We start from the raw sequence: 18,171 nt of genomic DNA, 5'->3' as shown, positions 1-18,171 counted from the left end.
CTTTAAATAACAGACCAAATATCTTTAGTATTTACATTTAATTTAGGGATAAACCATCCCAATAAAAACTTGATATTTTGAAAAACTGCAGTAATGTTACAAGTATTACCTTAAGTACTTAATATGAATGAGGTTGGTATTTGAGTCAGGCCTTTATTACTAATTTGCTCTGATAAGAAGAATGGTCATTATTAGCATGAAACCTAGTTTTAATCTGCTCCCTTTAGTGATGTTACCAATACTGCAATGCACTTTTCTACAAATGCAACTCTTTTATGTTTCAAAATAATGTTGTAATGCTTAATTGGATAGAGCAATTAAGTTTTTATTATATATTGTTGCCTACGCTGAGAGACACACACCTGCAGTGACCCCAATCAGACAAAAGTACTTAAGATTCTATCTATCTATCTATCTATCTATCTATCTATCTATCTATCTATCTATCTATCTATCTATCTATCTATCTATCTATCTATCTATCTATCTATCTATCTATCTATCTGTCTATCTATCTGTCTATCTGTCTCTCTGTCTAGGGTTCTAGGGTAAAGGAGAATAAATCTGAAAACCAAAAAAAAAAACTCAAAGTGTATTTATTATTTGTCTGTTACAACACTCAAAATGTTCTACATGTTTGAATAATGGGGTCTAGTAAAAGAAGAATGTATGAATGTGCAGAAAAAGATAATTGCAAAAATGCCTTACTCAAAACCATACTGAAGGAGAATCTAGTGTATGCAGTGTACCTTTAAGGTTCTCGGTCCCAGGTCACATCCATGCCCTTTTGGCCTTTTAGAACTGTGTTTATACATTTCTGCTTTGCACTATAATTTGTTTAAATGTTGATTTATGAACTAATTGTGTGTAATTGCTGCTTAGTGCTACTGTTAATCCAAGCTGTCTGCTTCCTCAAGCACATTAGGCCAGATTTGTATAATGAAGTAATTAGTTCAATTACGATGAAGAAAGTAGGGATAGTGCAAGAAACTGGGAACTAGAAACCAGAAACTACTCCAGTGCCATGAGCGTATTTTCTGTCCGACTATTATGAAACAGTTTGTCTCAGCAGAGAATGTAAAATTTGCCTTGTTATGAGCTTTTCTTAATTAAAGCTTGCACTTGTCTATAAAGTTAATTTGACTCTTTAACATGGGCATTTATATTCTGATGCCAGTTTCTGGACCTCCTTCTTTGCACCATCCGTTATCTCAGCTTGCTTACAATCGTTGCTACTTCACACCCTCAAAAAAAAATGTAGTTCTGCTTTTTCTATTGGCTTCTATCACCCGGCAGAAGCTGCCATCACAACCAAGAGTGCTCCATTGTCTGCTAGCATTGTCATTGTTATTAGTCTTTTGGATTGCCTGTGGAGGTATCGGCAGGCTCCGGGGGAAGCAGGCGCCAGGCTGGATAATTAGTTGTTCTTCGATGCCAGACGGGCACGTTGCCGTCACTTGGAGGGGAAATGGAAAGTGGCATCACTATCACAGTAACACCGGAACAACCTTTGGTGTGAGGGCTGCGTTCCAGCGCATCTGTCACACCACTAGTCATCTACCCACTGGCAACACAATAATGCTTACCAGTCTAGCAGTACACAGCATGGATAATTACTTTATCTGAAACGGAATTATTCTTGTCATATTTCGCCATAATTAGTTGTGGTGTGGTGGAATCGATAGTGAGTCACTACGTTGTATTTGCTGATCATTACAGACAAAGACACATCAGAAAATGGAGAAAAAAGAGCGTAAAAGGGTTATGATTTATGCACGTCTCCATGTTTTATTGTAAATACTAGAGGGACCGATCTTGCTTTATTTCAGCGGTTCTTTAAACAATGTAAATCTAAAACCTCCTGTTTGACAGCCTCCAGTCCAACCTTGGATAGTCCCGTTGGTTTCTATGAAAAATGCAGACAGTAAGGAGAAAGAAGATGACACCTGCAAGAAAGGTGCCTCCGAAGCCCAGCAAGATGCCATAGACAAGTGGAAGTGCAACATCCAAAGGCCCCCTTTGGTATGGAGGGACGGGAGCCCGCTCTACTATCAGATCCAGGTCACGCCATGTGAGATCCCTGACTAATCCACAAACACAACAGACACTTTTACTCTCTCAAAGGACTCTGGTTGTATTTTTGTCAAGATTTAACTTGAATGAACCACCCAGGAGACACAAAAAAAAAATGGACAGGTGATAATTACGTTTTTGAATTTCTGGCCGTCTTGGGAAATACTTCTCATGAAGTGTGAGTGTTATGTTAAGAAATAATGAACTGGAAGCATGCCCATAGCCACCAAATCTAATCCAGCATGTAATCTAACACTCAATAGATTTAGGGTTCAGAGAAACATTATGTCATTTATCATTCAGACAATCTCCTGAGGGATAACCCAAGATTTTGTACTTGACATCAATACTGTTTGTCCAAGATACGTTGATTCACGTTATATATTTGTATATTTTATAACATGCCATACTTAAGTGTATCATCATACCTTTTCTTTTTGTGGTCTTTGACTCTGCATGTGAGTGGTCCCCTGGGTCTGACTGGACTTGTGGAAAGTTTAAAGAGTTGACTAATTTATGATAGTCCTCCACATAACGTCTTAGACTCAGGGATTTGTCCTGGTTGATGTTCTTCCCGACTTCTGTGAAAACGAGAGCATAAGGGTGCTCTATCAAAAAGATGTATGTATTTCTTTCCATAAAAGGTAATAACTTTGAATTAAATTGCTGTTTTCTTTGCCAGAATATAATTAGTTCTGGCAGTAGAGTAACTGTGGTCCTTCACTTCAGAATAGAACAAAATGAACCACTCATTTTTACGTATGAGTGGATCTCCTCAGAACCGCAATCAATTGTATGATAATTGCTGCATTTTGCATCCACACAGTCTTCTTCATCAAAGCCACCACTGCCCCCCTCCATGTCTTATAACTCATGTCTTCCCATCCTCTCCTTGTCTATTTTTTACTCCAAAGCTGCTGATGAAAGGAGCAGATGGTTTGTTCTGTGGCTGGTGTCAGCTCCACTGAGTCCTCTGTCAGATCATTTACACCTCCTTCTATCCAACGCCACTCGGCTGTGGAGTTGTGTGCACACTGGACTGCAGCACATGCCAGAGAGACTGGCACTGTGCAAAATATGGCACTTCTGAAGTTCCAATTAAAATTAATCTCAAAGTAATGAAGCAATTACACACTGTTGTTAAAGTCTTAAGAAGGCCTTCTTGACCGAAATAAGCCAATTTCAAAAATACACTGCCATGTACCCAAATGAGACTTTGTTCCAGTTTCTTTCTGTCAGGGGACTCACTGTGATGTCTGCTCATGAGATTTGTTTCAACAACACTGTACTGTACATAAAAAGTCATCTTTTTCATTTTTTTTTTTTTTTTTTTTAAATTTCCGACCCATTACACGACTTGCTCCAAAAATATTCCTTATTATTCAATGTTACACAAAGCACTTGAATGTGCTCTATCTGTGTCAAATGCTTTTCTCACCAATGGCAACGTCTGTTCTCCCGATGTGCTGCAAGGCTCGGGAAAGCCTGTCGTAGTAGGTCTGCTCTCCGTGCTTCAACAACCAGTCTGTCAGTGCCATCCTGCACTGAGCCTCACTATCTGGTAAACACAAAACATATGGCCCTCAGACATACAGGTCTTTGACAGTCAGCCTGCTGCCAGAAACTCCCCAAGCTGAGCTAGATGTGGGAGAAACAGACAGGTCTCAGAGGACTTTGCTTTATTTTGCGCCTTATTAAAGCTCCTATAGTGTGCTTGTTCCTTGTGTCACTGGAAGGAACCCACTTTTCATGTGGCATTTTCTCCCTGTAGCTCCTAATATATGATGATTTCTGTAGTCTAAAGTGATCTCAAGTGAGATGTGTTCAAAAGAATAATGAATACTTTACCTGTATCAGATAAAAGGGCTCTTTTTGCCAGAGGCTTGAGGTCCAGTTGATTGTTTTCTGGTGACATGCGCTCAAGGTGCTGAAAGATGTTCTCCTCTGGGTGGGAGAGGGTGAAAAGAAGGTCTTCGCACTCCTTAGACGTCAACAAATCCACTAAACGCTCCAACTGGTGGGCACCAATGTCCTCTGCCACTGTGCAGCCAGAAATTATGCTAATTAAAGTGGTGTACAAACATAATTCTACAGCCAGATGATCTCTGAACATCTTCAGCACCATAGCCTGTGTTGAGTAGACATGGCTGTACACTGTAAATTCCAGTTAATGAAGCTCGGTGCTGCCATTACATAACATTTCTGCGGTGTGATTGTTCTCTCAATTAGCAAGTGCTCCTTGTGCAGTGTGAAACTGTCACATTACCCTCCTCAGTTGCAGAGAATAGAGACTAAATAATGAACATTTCACAACAGGGAAGTGAACAACTAGTAAACTCACTGTGAGTTTTTCCCCCACTGGACTCTTATTAACATGCTTCCAGTAGATGAAACTGTACCTGCTGCACGAATGTTCTCCCTCACCTGTATCTTCCTCGATGGCTGAATTCAGAAGCATCAAAACCAGGAAGCTACTAATTTTCCAGACTTCCATGTTAGTAGAAGTAGTAAAGCCCAAATACATACTACTCACAGGTAAGAAAGTTTATATTTAAAAAACAACCAACAGAAACTACTGGGTTCTGACTGTTGGTTTTTAAACGATAATCACCATGCATCCTTAGCAACAATTTCAACTATCATCCATTTGTAACTAAAAGGAGAAGCATAATAGAGTTTTACAAGATGCTTTTTTCTTCTGTAAATGGATTAAATACCTGTTGTTCTGGACAAAACATTGGCACTATACTGCTAATTTCCAACAGTCTGTGGTGTTGGGAACATATACTATATGGACAAAAATATTGTGACACATTACTTGTTTTTGAAAATTATCATTCATGTCAAGAATGCAACAAATACACTGTTGCCCACAATGAGGGAGCAATTTTGTTTTCAAACATGTTGCTCTTTTTTTATTCCTATTCATACACATCAGTAATCACAGTAATCATAATTCACAGTGTCGCAGTCATTTCAGAAGAAGAGGTAAAAATATTTTATTCTAAATTTATGGACAGTTAAATTAACCCGTAAATACCCAGTGTTGCTTTTGTGGCAGTTCCAAAATATATTTTTTTCTCTATATGTAACTTTTCTTAATTGATTTATCACAATTTATTAGAATATTATTCTCTGTATTTTGCATTTTTTCTGTGAAAATCAGGTATGTTCCTATATTTAATTTATTGATCATGTGGATGTTCATTAAATCTCAGATTAAAGTTGAGGCTTACTATATCAAAAACAGAGAAAACTGAAGAAAAGGTTACTTTTTTGGCAAAATATAGCATTAACTGAACATAAACCAAGTGTCTCCATCCACTGTCATTGATCCAACTCTATGGGTTTTCCTGGTGACTCAATGTTGCAGAAGATGTCAGTGTTTCCATGGTAACTACAGAGCCTCTGAATGTGCAAATGGGTCATATCTGATGACCATGAAAAGATGATAAACTGCATATTACACCAATTATTTACATGTATTAGTAGGTTCAGTGGTTTAGAAGTTATGAAACATTTTAGCTCTGTTGATCGTTTTAGTCATCAGTAGCTGTTTGGGTCTTTAAGGGTTAAGTAAAAACAAACTGAAGCATCTTGCGAGCTTTTCAGATGACAAGGTAAAGAAATTGAACCTTAAAGACACAATATAAAATTATATTATGACTTTTGTCATTTATTGCTTCATTTAGTGTATTTATTAAACAGTGTGGGGATATTAATTGTGTTTAAGTACCATATTAACATCTCTGACACTTGCTTGTGGCAATATGACTGATGCTCTCTGGCTTAAACTAATGTTATATAATTTATTGGTTTTCCTTTTCAGTAATTTTTACACCAAAAGTGTAGATGTGGACATATATATCTATAAATATGGACATAGATATTTCTATATAGATATATATTGGGCTTGGATAATCATAGGTTAAAGTGTTTGCTGTGGTGTTATTTCACATTCTAAATAGCCCCCAGAGGGGATTGATCATCAACTCCAGAAACAAAGCACCTGCTGACAGTTAAAGAGTAGTCTCACAAACCCTACAGAAGCAAAGCTCTGTCCTGTTCAAAATTCTATTGAACTTAAAAGCTTTATTCTGAGAAGGTCTGGTTAAAAACCCTGTGGTTATACCCTTGGTGCTTTGCAAAAACTACAAAGCAAAGCCTATATGGAATTTGTACCACTATCCTTACCGTGTGGGCAATGCACATATGGCTGGATAAAAAATGAAAATGTTGCAGAAGTCCAACAGCAAAGACTATTATGTTTGTCTTTCGCTTTGATGTGCACTACTGGAGAGAAGTGTGTTGGGACTAGCTGAGATGCTAGATCTCTCTAGCAGGGAGAACATGTTTAATGACATTATTGTGTGAGCTACAGTGAGGGCATGTTTTAAATTGTTAATAAGCTTCATTTGCCAAACAGTAAAGGTTGTTTGTGTGGGCTGAGTTTCAAATTCTCCATGTTGGCTAATGAAAAAAAAAATCCTGCTCAGGGGCTGAGAACTACAGATACTTGGGTGTGGGTGGCATAATGGCTCTGTAATGATTTGAGATGTTGCAAAAAAGAAATAAAAAAGAAGACATGAGCACAAGGTCAGGAGATTTATTCGTATTACTCAGTTGCTCAGAACAGTATCTTATTATTGCCTATACATGCATAACAAAAAGTGCAATGTGAACATGGTGCTTTATTTTACAACAGAACAGCAGAATCCTCTACAAAATGACCAGATGTTAACTTCACACTTGAAATTAACGTTCATATATGTAGCTTCAGTATAATAATACAGTAGTTACTTCTTTGACTTCTTTCTTGGATTCCTTCTGGGTTTTAACTGTTAGCTGTTGAAGCCATATCCCCATGTCTCTTACACTTCACACCACTGAAATCTGGTTAAAAACAGATACAGACTCCGGTGGAATGAAGGATAGAACACATGGAATATTCTTGTAAAAAGTGTAAAAAATGTGTCTGAAAGACCAAAATGCAGACAACACATCTTTTTTCGACTCCAAATTATAATTCATTCATGGTTTCCCAAAGTAAACACACTACAACAAGCATAACTTACATTAAGCAGACCCTTAAGCTTTACTTTCAATGTTAAGTTTCAGGATGGAGGCTGAGTCTGGCGTCTGTTGCACAGCAGACGATTGAGACGGCATGATTTATGTGGAAGCCTTCGAGGATGAGGGGGTGGGAATGAGTGAAGCAGGAATTGGAAGTTGGCCTCTCCCTTTTCTTGAGTTTAAGTCTGAGCCTGAGCGAGACCAGGCCTGCCTTTCTCTGTGGCTCCAGGGTGTCAGGCTGCTGTTGAAATCCCTGGCTCTGGCACGTTATCACAGGCCTGAGATGAATGAGTGTTTAGTCATCAGTGCAACCTCACCGCAGCCAATCTCACTATCTGTCCGACTCAGAGTCCCAAACCTGGGGAAACACCATCTCAACACTTTGCTTACTCTCCACACCTGAACCACATCTTAATAATGGACATACTTTTCTGTCTTTCACGCTCTAACATCCACACAACTGCAACGAATCCCACCAATCTCCAGCTCCATTCTCCTGAGTCGTAAAAGCAGATCCTTCTTTCAAGCGTGTACTTTCTCTAGATGGTCTTATCATTTCAATAAATTCAATACCAGTACTTTTGAACCAGACTATTATTAAAATAATGTAGTGCTACACAGTCTAGAAATATTTGCAGGAGTAGACTTTCATCTTTTTATGTCTTACCTTGCTTAAAATGTAATAACTCACCTTATATCCTTTTCTTGTCCACCATGTCTACGAATGCAATGCAAATCAAATGACAAAAGCACTTAAAGCAGTCTCTATAAAAGACTAGTACATCTGTCTAGGTGCTACCTGCCACTACTGTGACTTTTTTCTTTACCTGGTTCAGGTATTGGTGCTTTAGAGACCAGCCCCAACCAATACGAATCAAGCGCCTGAGTAGGACCACCCATTTTCCAGCCATAAGACACCCACCACACCCAGCCCGTGTGGTGGGGTGTTACTCGAAGAATTAACAAAAAAGAAAAGAAACAAGAACCAAAGCACGCGTTGTATTCCTAAAACTGCAGAACCGTCGATATTAACACAATAATCTCATTTTACATCACTTACAAATACATCAGACACAGCATCTCATCATCAGTGGAAGAAGATTCCAAGGAAGAAAAAAAGACAAATGAAATGAAAGATTTCATGTAATATTCATTTAATAGGGACCTCATGTTCATTATGACGAGCCTCTGCTGTAATTTGCTCATTTTTATGTCATTCTCTAGGGTAAACTGCATTTTTTATTAGGCCAGAGCATTTCTGATACATTTTTGAAACCCCTCAAAACCATTCTAAAGCAATATTTGAAAGATAATTTGCAAAAGAGAGAGGAAATCAGCCTTTGAATTTAGTTAAATAGCTTTATATTCTGTCTCTGTGCACAATTTCCTCTTAAAGTCACAATAATCTGCATGGTAATATGTGATCAAAATACTTCAACAGTGCAGTTAACTAAGTTGTCAGTGGGCGGGTGTGCTCAGACACATACACACATGCATAGATTTCGCAGTAAGAGACTCTGAAGGTTTGTTTTCGAGGAGTAAATATCTTTCTTTCTACCTTAAATGAAAAACGGGGCGACACCCAACATCCCTCAATGTGAAAGACCCGACTTTTTGAAAAGCATTCCTTCTCACAATGGGAGGGTGAAGGGGGATGGGTGGGGAGGAGCAGTGCCAAAAACATTCCTGAGGTAAAGAGCTGCACCAAGCCTCACCTGACAAGATATTTCTCTCGAGAGCACATTCATTTGAGCCCAATCTTCTTTATATGTGATTTTATTGACAAGGACACCAATATCTTTGAATTATGAGCTGTTGTTCTCCAGAGACAGGCTGCGCTTTACCTCTGTGTTCTGTGTGGGCCAGATAGCTATGGACAGTGTGACTTGTTCAGGGTAATCTTTTGGACCACTGGAAGGTGACAGGTGAAAAACGAGCCTCTAAAAACACTCTGCTCGGAGGCAGCCTTGTGTCTGGCTGACTAACCACAATGAGAAAGAGTTTGCAGGAGAATTTGTTAGCTCTGCTGGCTATGCTGCATCCAGTGGTGGAGTGTCTGAGGTAGTAATGCTGCTTAAACCCATATCTCTTCTGTTTTAGTCTCTACTAGACAGACACTATGGATCATTATGCCTCAAATGCATCAACTGACGTCTCTTTTAGTCTCTGACAGGGGTGTATGCTGTTAAAGGACACTCAGAAATACTCTGAAATTCAACATTTCAACCTTAGTGTGTTATTGGAAGATGTAACAAGACTTTATTACTTTCTTAATATGTAAAAAATCAAGGTCAATGAAGTTACCATATTTGGTTCCTTACTTGTAGGCTGGAGCACTGCTACCAATTGTGGACCTCATGGAAAGTAAACATTGTGGGTCCTTCAGAAAATACATTTTCTGTAAATTTTTTGTCGAAGTGGGGAGGTGGGGTGGGGGTGGGGGGTACATGGTGTAGGGACTGGAGGTGTAGGCTGTGTTTCATAAGTGCTGTAACAGCCGCAACTGGTGTGAAACCAAAAGTGAAACTTAACTTTGGACGTCTGACTCCCAGGTTCTACGCCTCTCTTTTACTCCAAAGCTTACACGGCTTACCACCGCTTTACAGCGGAGGGGGGGGGCATAGAGCAGTGGAGGGGGTCCAGTGGATACAGGTTAGAAGTTGTGAAAATTTCGTGTATAATAGGGGAATAGAACTCGGGAGTTGGATGTTGAAAATATGTCAACTTTGAATTTCAGTTCACACCAGTGTTAGGTTGGTTATGGACCACGACCCCATGTATGTTACTGCCCCCCCCCTCCAATGAGAAAAAAAAATTCTTCCCCCTCTCTGTTTTTTTGTCAAATCCCACCCTGATTATTTACATTAGTACCATTACTTCGTGGTACCTAACCTAGTACAAAGTAATTACACTCACTGTTCATGCAGAGGTGGACCTTGTAGACCCTGTAGACCACATGGGACCTTAGATTGTTGCCTCACTGTCCTCACTGTAACTGTTGCTGTCACTGTCTTGTAATGTATGTGGAAATGACCAAAAATAGTCACTTGCTCGATAAAGGGTTAAGAAGAGCTATTTCAGATAAGATTAAAAAAGTCTTAGTGTTTAACTGCAGCTTCTATTGCTTGTGTTTACAACATTTCTTTATTGGTACTGCTAAAACAATATATAAACATCAATCAGAGTTACAAATATAGTCTACAAAGTCTGTTCCCCTTTAAAACAAGCTCTGCTGAGTAGATGTGTTTCCTGCTGGTTTACAGCTAATGTCAGTTTTTTTTCTGATTAGAATAGGCCAGTTCTGCTTTATACTCAAACACAGCCTTCTTAGGAAAAAATGCTTTGTTAAACAGTTGAAATGTCCTTCCAGATCAGCTTCTGTGCTTTTTTGTGGCAGTTTGTTTCAGTGGCAGACACACCTCAAAGCTGACAGGCTGGTCAACGGTGCATTCAAAAGGTCTAAAAGCCTGCAACGCGAATGAACAAGCAGGGTTACTGGTAAGAAACACAGACATTCAGGGATGTTTTGGGCTGAGCACTGACCCATAGGAAGCGCTCCGTTGAATGAAAAGGTGCTGTATTTCAGCACTATACTCCCCCAAGGCTGCCAGTGGTGTGAAGACTGTTGAAACACGTCACTGTAAGGAATTTGAGCTTCTATCAGGTACACTGCATTCACATTTGTGGAGAGCCTCTGGGAACCATGTGCTAGTGTAAAAATGTCCCCACTGTGACTTTCTGTACATGGGTGAAACACTGTAATATTATATGATTATTCGACATACTCCCACTTGTCACATACTGACGCACAGTACCCCTGTCATTTTTTGAAGCACAGAATAGGCAGATTTTTTTTTAGATTTTCATGTCCAAACAAGTGTAGACACAAAAAATAAGTTGATTTGGGTTTGGAATTAAAACAAAAGTCGGAGGCAGAAATAAATCAAATAAATACAGTGTGAAACCAGATATGATCCCTGGTCTCCATCATCTATGGTGCTTTGCAATACTGATCCCAACACTCCTCCTAAGGGTTTGGCCTTTAACTACAGGGTGTATCAGAAAAAAGTATACTCTCAAAAAAACAACATGCAAAGAGGTTTTGAAAATGTGGTCATATGTGTTTATTGACCATGTAATTCTCCTTTGATTGACACCAGTGTCCTGGGTGAGTTTTCATGCTTTAGTCAGCAACACTAATTTGAATTGTGCAAAATAAAAGTCTTTTGCGCGTGGAAGTGTAAGGGTTAATATGAGATCTGTCACCATGGATGACAAGTTCCATTGGTCTTTTACTTGCAAGTATAAAACAAGGAAAAAATTATTACATGTTAACCTCCTACCATCGATACAAAGATTTCACACATCGATGAGTAACTGAAAATTAATTGCAACATTTGCTCAGTGAGTCAAGATTTGGGTTTTACACTTCAGGATTTTAATTGAAGGCACACTTCCATTAGTCGAAGGATTCCACCACGTTTAGTCTTCCACATGGCCCCTGTTCCTTACCACGCAAATTTGTGCCCTCCTCAACATATCTGCGATGGCATGTCTAATCATGCCCCTGTCCTGCCTCAGGAGCTCCACTAGTAATGAAATTACCAAGAAGGGAACACCCAGATGATGCAATGCATTACGCATGCTGACTGAAATGTTTAAAATTTCAAATGGTCAGCTCAAAACAAACTTAAAGAATCCTTACTTAACAGCATTACCTCTTTGCGTTTGGCATGATAGACTCAAACCTGTCGTTAATGTGAAATCATTTTATTGATAGTAGGGGGTTAACATGTCATTATTTTTTTCCTGTTTTATGTATCCAAGTAAAAGACCAATGGAACTTGTCATCCATGGCAACAGATCTCATATTAACCCTTACACTTCCATATGCAAAAGACTTTTATTTTCCACAATTCAAATTAGCCTTGTTCACTGAAGCATGAAAACTGACCCAGGACACTGGTGTCAATCAAGAGAGAATTTCATGGTCAATAAACACATATGACCAGATTTTCAAAATGTCTTCGCATGTTGGTTTTATGTTGTTTTTTTCTGAGAGTCCACTTTTTTCTGATACACCCTGTAGATCACCTGTCCCATGTCATGAATTTCCAGCGTAAGGACTTACACTGACTTGTATCTGGTACCATGAACTTCAAAATTTACTGCTATGGGGTAGGGATGCACAGTTAATCAAATTCCCATTGTAATCATGTGTAAGCCTCGGCTATTGTAAAATTGCGAAAGAATTCAATTTAATGGGCTGTATATAGCAGGATTTAGGGTGATCTAATTGCAGAAATGGACAAAAAAAAGAAACAATCTCTGTTGTATGGTAATAATGTACATTCAGTGACACTGAGTAGTGAGAGGTAATAGAGGATGTATTGGAAAAAGTCAAGAAAAAAGTAAAAACATCTCTTTTAAGGGCTTGTTTATTTAAGTTTCTGTTTTTTGTATACTTGTTACATTTGTAGATGAGTAGCCTGCATTTTCTTTCATGAGCACTCATGTTGAATGAAATTGCAATCAGATTGCCATTTTCAATCACAATATTGACGACAATTATTGCAAAATGGCTTTTTCACCAAATAATGAGCTCTACCATTGTGATACCGCAGGCATCAAAACAGATACCATAGGAACATAAAAGAGCGACATTATGTGATGACTGGGGAGTGGGAACAGAACTGATTATTTAAAAATATTATTAGTACTACTAAGTAGACTGATCAGAACCCTAATTATTTCCTTACTTTGCACTTAGTATGTTTATTTAACCTATTAATCTCCTGGGCCATTTGTTTCCAGTGGGAATCGTTTCAACATAACACAAAACAATGGAGTTGCCAGTAACAGAGAATTCATTCATATAAAACCAAGTTATATTCTAAAAACAGTAAAGGTAAGACAAAATTTGTAATCATCACTTCATATCGTGACCTTTAATTTTTGCTCTTCTTTGGCTCATTAAGTGAGTTTTAGCGGTAGAGAAAAATACTTGTATGGTTGGCTGTGTTTAGTGTTAGCTTAGCAGTGCAGAGTTTGTCATATTGGTTTGTTGTTTTATAAAATTATTCATAACATACACTGATCTCAGACTTGTTTGAGTTGTGTTCTGTTGTCTGACATCGAGTTTTGTCAAGCTTTTTGCTGACGTTCTGATTCTGTGGATATAGAGCATGTGTATATTATTTCAAGCATCTAGCATTACCATGGCAACATAGAAGTACAGCTGCTTCCAGTGCTGGGGGCAACTGGGTTTAAGAGGGTTATTGTTGTTGTTGTGATGCTTGTGTTGGAGTATGCATTATGGGTTGGGCATCTCTTTACATTAGCAGAAAAAAAGGCACTGAACAATTTACGACTGAATTAAAAAATCCAGACCTTTTGCATAAAAATTGTTATTCTGTCGCTCAGTGTTAGCTTAGCAGTGCAGAGTTTGTCACATTGGTCTGTTGTTTTATAAAATTATTCATGACATACACTGATCTTGGACTTGTTTGAGTTGTGTTCTGTTGTCTGACCTCTGGTTTTGTTAAGCTTTTAGCTGTCATTTTTCTGATTCTGTGGATATAGATTACGTGTATATTATTACAAGCATGTAGCATTACCATGGCAACACAAACAGAAGTACAGCTGCTTCTAGCGCTGGGGGCAACCAGGTTTAAGAGGGTTGTTATTGTTTTTGTTGCTGTTGGGATGCTTGTGTTGGAGTATGCATTGTGGGTTGGGCATCTCTTTATATTTGCAGAAAACAAGGCACTGAACAACTGGAAACTAAATGCAAAAACCCAAAAACCTTTTGCATAGAAATAAGCATTCTCTGGCTTTTATCATATAGATGTTTATAGATGTTAGACACTGTTAGCTTACTAATGGAGTTGACAAACAATCGGCTCTCAGCAGCAAACAGTCTCCAACATAAACTATATGTAAGCACACAAGCACACGTGACAACATATGTGACAATTGCTCAACACCCGACATATAAATATTACAAAAACATATTCTGACTATGCATATGCTCACTGTTTATTCATGTGCTCATTATGCTGTTACATTATGAGCCTATTTTACTGTAGCTTGTCATCTATGCTTCCTATGTACACTATGCTCCTCATTAAATGTGTCGTATGCTCTTGGTTGAAAACTCAAGACAACATAATAAACCCCATGAATAATGAAACAAAAGTGCTTTTCATTTTTAAATGATGGTATTTGCTTCAGAGGCTTTTGACATTTACAGCAATTTAAATGTTTCTCTGTGAGATTCTTGGGTGTTGGCCTTGTCTACAGGCTCTTAGCCCAAGGCCACCTCGAGGTTGCCTCTCTTCCTTGATATAACCCCCTCATCTCTCCCTCTCTACGACGCTTCATTGGCTGATTCTGTTCAGACTTGCCTGAGCAGGAATGCACCTAGCTTCTAATGCACTTTTATGTTCAAGCAAATTGACAATGAGGAGTGCCATCATTTTGTAGCATAAATATTTCATTCCCCATTTGGATGCAGATTTGAGCTGTCACACACAGAATACAAATGGGCTGTCGCTCCTGTGGAAAATAATGTGGAGACCCAGTGTGAATATGGTTTATTTGAGTTCAAGAAAAATGTGGTGTAATGTGATTGGGTCTTATTTAGAAGCGCTGACACACAGAAAAAAATAAAAATAAAACAGTACAACTCAATAAAAAAAAGTGTAAATAATAATTATGTTAGGATAATAGCTATCGAAGCCAGAATCTGCAATAATCTTACTGTCCAACATATACTTTTGTCTTCATCATCAATAAATATGAATGGTGTCTTTTTTTTACTGGCTGCAGGATACTGTATGTCAAATAGGGACAATTGAAATTCAGTATGCATAGTTCATACTGTGATTAAATTTTATAATAGAGTTTTAATGCTCTAAATGTAACAACTAGTGGTATTGATTCATTAATGTTTTGTTTAAGGGGATTTGAAATGTAGAAATATAGAATATCTCAAATAATTAACCACTGAGTAATTTGCAGCTAAATCTAATCCTTTTAGAAAGGACCTTAGATGTTTGATTTTTGTTAATATCTTGACTGTCATGCTGAAAATTAAATACCGGCACACATGCTCCTACATGAACTGAATCCATCTCTTTGATAAACTTTACTGTCAGTGACAATAGAAGCTGCAGAGTAGGGGTCCTCACTGCCTTTCAGCATGCTACATCTGATTGGCTGCACCTAATAAACCTTTAAAATTGCTTTTAAAATGTAGCACAGGATGCAAAGTCGCTTTCCGAAATGAATGTGCTGCGGCTATAAGGTGCTGGATAATTCTTCCATTCATGTGTGAGACAGGGGGTCTGTCAGTACCCCGTGTTTATGTACTTCTCTCACTGACATGGTGTAATGGAACGTGCAGTAATAACAGTGGAGGGATGGCATCGCAGCGGGAATTATTGAAAAGGCTTTCTTTTCTTGCAACGTTGTGCCTTATTTGAATATTACTTGAGCATGAATGGCTGGTAGGTGCCATTATAGCAGCGCATGACACCACAAGCCCCAAAGGAGTTTTCCTCTCTTGTGTCCGAACCATCAGGAAAACACATCATGTCTTGTTGCCATGGGGATTAAACACATTAAATTGTGATAACACAATGTTTCATTATGCTTGGCTGCATTCACAGTGTTCTTCAGAATCTGCAACATTTTTCTCTGCCAAATGTGTTTCTTCTTGTTGAGAGTTCCAATACAAAAGCTCCACAAACACTCCCACTTTTTTTTATTATGGTGCACTGCAGCCACACCAGTGAATAAGTCTGGGCTTGTTTTCTGTTCAGAATACCTGTCTGGTTTTTTCACTAAGCCTCTACTTCTATAGAAACTGGGGACATTCCAGCTGGCTGGAGGTGCTGATTAATCCTCGTTTGTTTTCAGTGAGACTCTATGGGCTTCTGTGTCTGTGTTGTGGGAGGGAACCGGGGGGCAGCCGTACTTGAGAGGTCAACACTCATCTATTGACAAAAGTGAGACAGACATGACCAACAGCCTTTGATTAGCTAGTCCATTAGTTAACCTGGTCACACAACAGATCAGACATGGAGCACCTGGGTCAAATATCAGCCTGGTGGAATGACTTTTTCCACAGGGGTTGATGGTGATTAGAGCGATGATTCAGACTTCTCTGCATTTGTGAGTGTGTGTCAGTTTTATGTTTTACATGGTGCACCAGTTAGTACAGAAAAACACCTAATAGTAATATCTATCTAATAGTGATGTTCAGGTTTAATTTTCAAGCCAGCTGCAGCTCAAAACCTGGATTCCTAGCTAATACAATAAACTGAAGGTCATTTCAGGTGCATTTTCTGGATTCATGTTTTCAAATACACAGATTCACTCGCGGATTGATTTTCTTCCTCCCCAGCTAACCTCAGAGCACAAGGTTTGGGTACCTTGATGCAGAAAGTCAATACATTGTCTTACGGGACTGAAAGGGGTCACTGGGAGGCAATTTAGATTCCTCAGCTTCTGCAGGGAAATGGTAATCCAGAGACAAAACAATAAACAGAAAAAATGACGTTGGTAAGGTGTGACAGTGGACGCCACAGTAGCTGTCTCTTCACAGTTTAAAGGTTATTTGGTCAAACCCTATGTGCGGCAGGCACTAGGCTATGCCAAGAGTATGATGGTCTGATCCTGTTGAAAACTACTTTCTCTAAACACATCATCATCCATTAGGGTGGTCTTTCAGCCAAATGCCAGACTTTATTTCCTTTAATGACGGAAATGCACAACATGTGGCTGCTGGCTGGTAAAAAAAATGAATAACTGTTAACACTTATTTCTACACAATAATTCTTCTTTTTGTGTCTTAAGCATAACATTTACTGTCACTAGCAGCTTACACAGATAAACTGTCTTTATTGTTGATGAACTTTCAACCCCTTTCTTATGAAGTTGCAGTGTTTAGAAGTGCTTCTTAGACAGATATAGAAACTTGTTTGAACTTTTGACCAGATATTGATACTGTAGGAGCAGTGCTGGATATGTCTTTCTTAAATTTTAATTAAATAATCACACAGTTTCAGTGAAATGCAGAGGAGGTGTGATTGTGTAGAGATACCCCTCTGTTTTTTTTTACTGGCTTCAGTGAATATAAGCAGAGGAGTTCACAGCACTGTTCTCAGCTATACAGTACAACAATACCATGTAAAGATAATTAAAGCTTCTACATAAACTAGCATGAAAATATCGTGGGAATTGGTATTGTTAGATTCATGTGTGAAAATAGCAGATTTACACCCACTTCTTTAGTGCTCAGTGGCATCATGACCAACACACACATAATAGGTTTTAGCATGGTATAGTCTACTTTAATGAAATGGATATTTTTTTCTTGGACAGATAAAAACTAGTTGGATTAATGAAACCTCTGAAGTGCAAAGTTTACATATTTTAATTTAATAATCACAATGTGCACAGATTTGGTTCAGTTAGAGTACTTAATAGTAAAATTTTGTATAAATGTTGTATTCATCTTGCATATTCAGTCCAAGAAAATATATTTTGTCCAAGGTCAGCAGCAGCTACAAAGTTGTAACAAAAACATGTGTTCAGCCAATCCATAGCTCCTAATCTGGAGGATGCAGACACTTTTTATACAGCAGAAACTGAGACCAGCCCTTGTGGAGTTATATTTGAGTCTTCTTGTGTCATTTCTATACAGAGTTACAGGATTATCCAAGATGAGCCTTCAAGAGAACATTTGTGGTAACACCAAATTTTTAGTGGTGAGCTATTTAAGAGGAGATAATCCTTCAATTTACACGGCCAAGAATACTCCATGAAGTCTTATGATTTAATAATGTGAAGATATCTATCTCACGGCAACATTCTTCTACTTGTATTTACCACTCATCACATAGTTACCTGCACTAATTGAAAGAATGAAATGTTGTGCAGTTACAAATGACCGACTGACAAGTGTAATAAGCTGTTTACAGATTATGATTATACTCTTCAAACACTACGGCACACAAC

General features: G+C 38.4%; 1 protein-coding gene across 2 annotated transcripts; it reads right to left on the bottom strand.

Moving 5' to 3' along the window:
- Positions 1-1,832: 1,832 nt before the first annotated feature.
- Positions 1,833-7,933, bottom strand: tmdd1 (transmembrane and death domain 1). Of its 2 annotated transcripts, XM_030137970.1 has the most exons (5): positions 7,838-7,933; positions 3,922-4,113; positions 3,512-3,631; positions 2,502-2,654; positions 1,833-2,084 (listed from the first exon to the last, which is right to left on the bottom strand). In XM_030137970.1, exons 2-5 carry the CDS (start codon positions 3,986-3,988, stop codon positions 1,852-1,854), a joined length of 573 nt encoding a protein of 190 aa, XP_029993830.1. In that variant the 5' UTR covers positions 3,989-4,113; positions 7,838-7,933; the 3' UTR covers positions 1,833-1,851. The 2 variants fall into 2 exon arrangements, with proteins under 2 accessions (XP_029993830.1, XP_029993829.1); XM_030137969.1 differs by lacking the exon at positions 7,838-7,933 and having other exon boundaries at positions 3,922-4,485.
- Positions 7,934-18,171: the final 10,238 nt, after the last annotated feature.

This window comes from Sphaeramia orbicularis, chromosome 7, assembly GCF_902148855.1.
Source record: "Sphaeramia orbicularis chromosome 7, fSphaOr1.1, whole genome shotgun sequence".
Classification (NCBI taxonomy): Eukaryota; Metazoa; Chordata; class Actinopteri; order Kurtiformes; family Apogonidae; genus Sphaeramia; species Sphaeramia orbicularis.
Note: the sequence above shows the minus strand (reverse complement) of the source record. Positions and strands in the feature narration are given on the sequence as shown.

What these genes read in the sequence shown, in the direction of transcription:
- tmdd1 (XM_030137969.1), bottom strand. Translation starts at nt 4,198, where the DNA reads ATGGTGCTGAAGATGTTCAGAGATCATCTGGCTGTAGAATTATGTTTG. An exon ending in AGCCCTTTTATCTGATACAG is followed by an intron (nt 3,632 to 3,921) that starts GTAAAGTATTCA and finishes TGTGTTTACCAG; the next exon opens with ATAGTGAGGCTCAGTGCAGG. An exon ending in GAGAACAGACGTTGCCATTG is followed by an intron (nt 2,655 to 3,511) that starts GTGAGAAAAGCA and finishes TCGTTTTCACAG; the next exon opens with AAGTCGGGAAGAACATCAAC.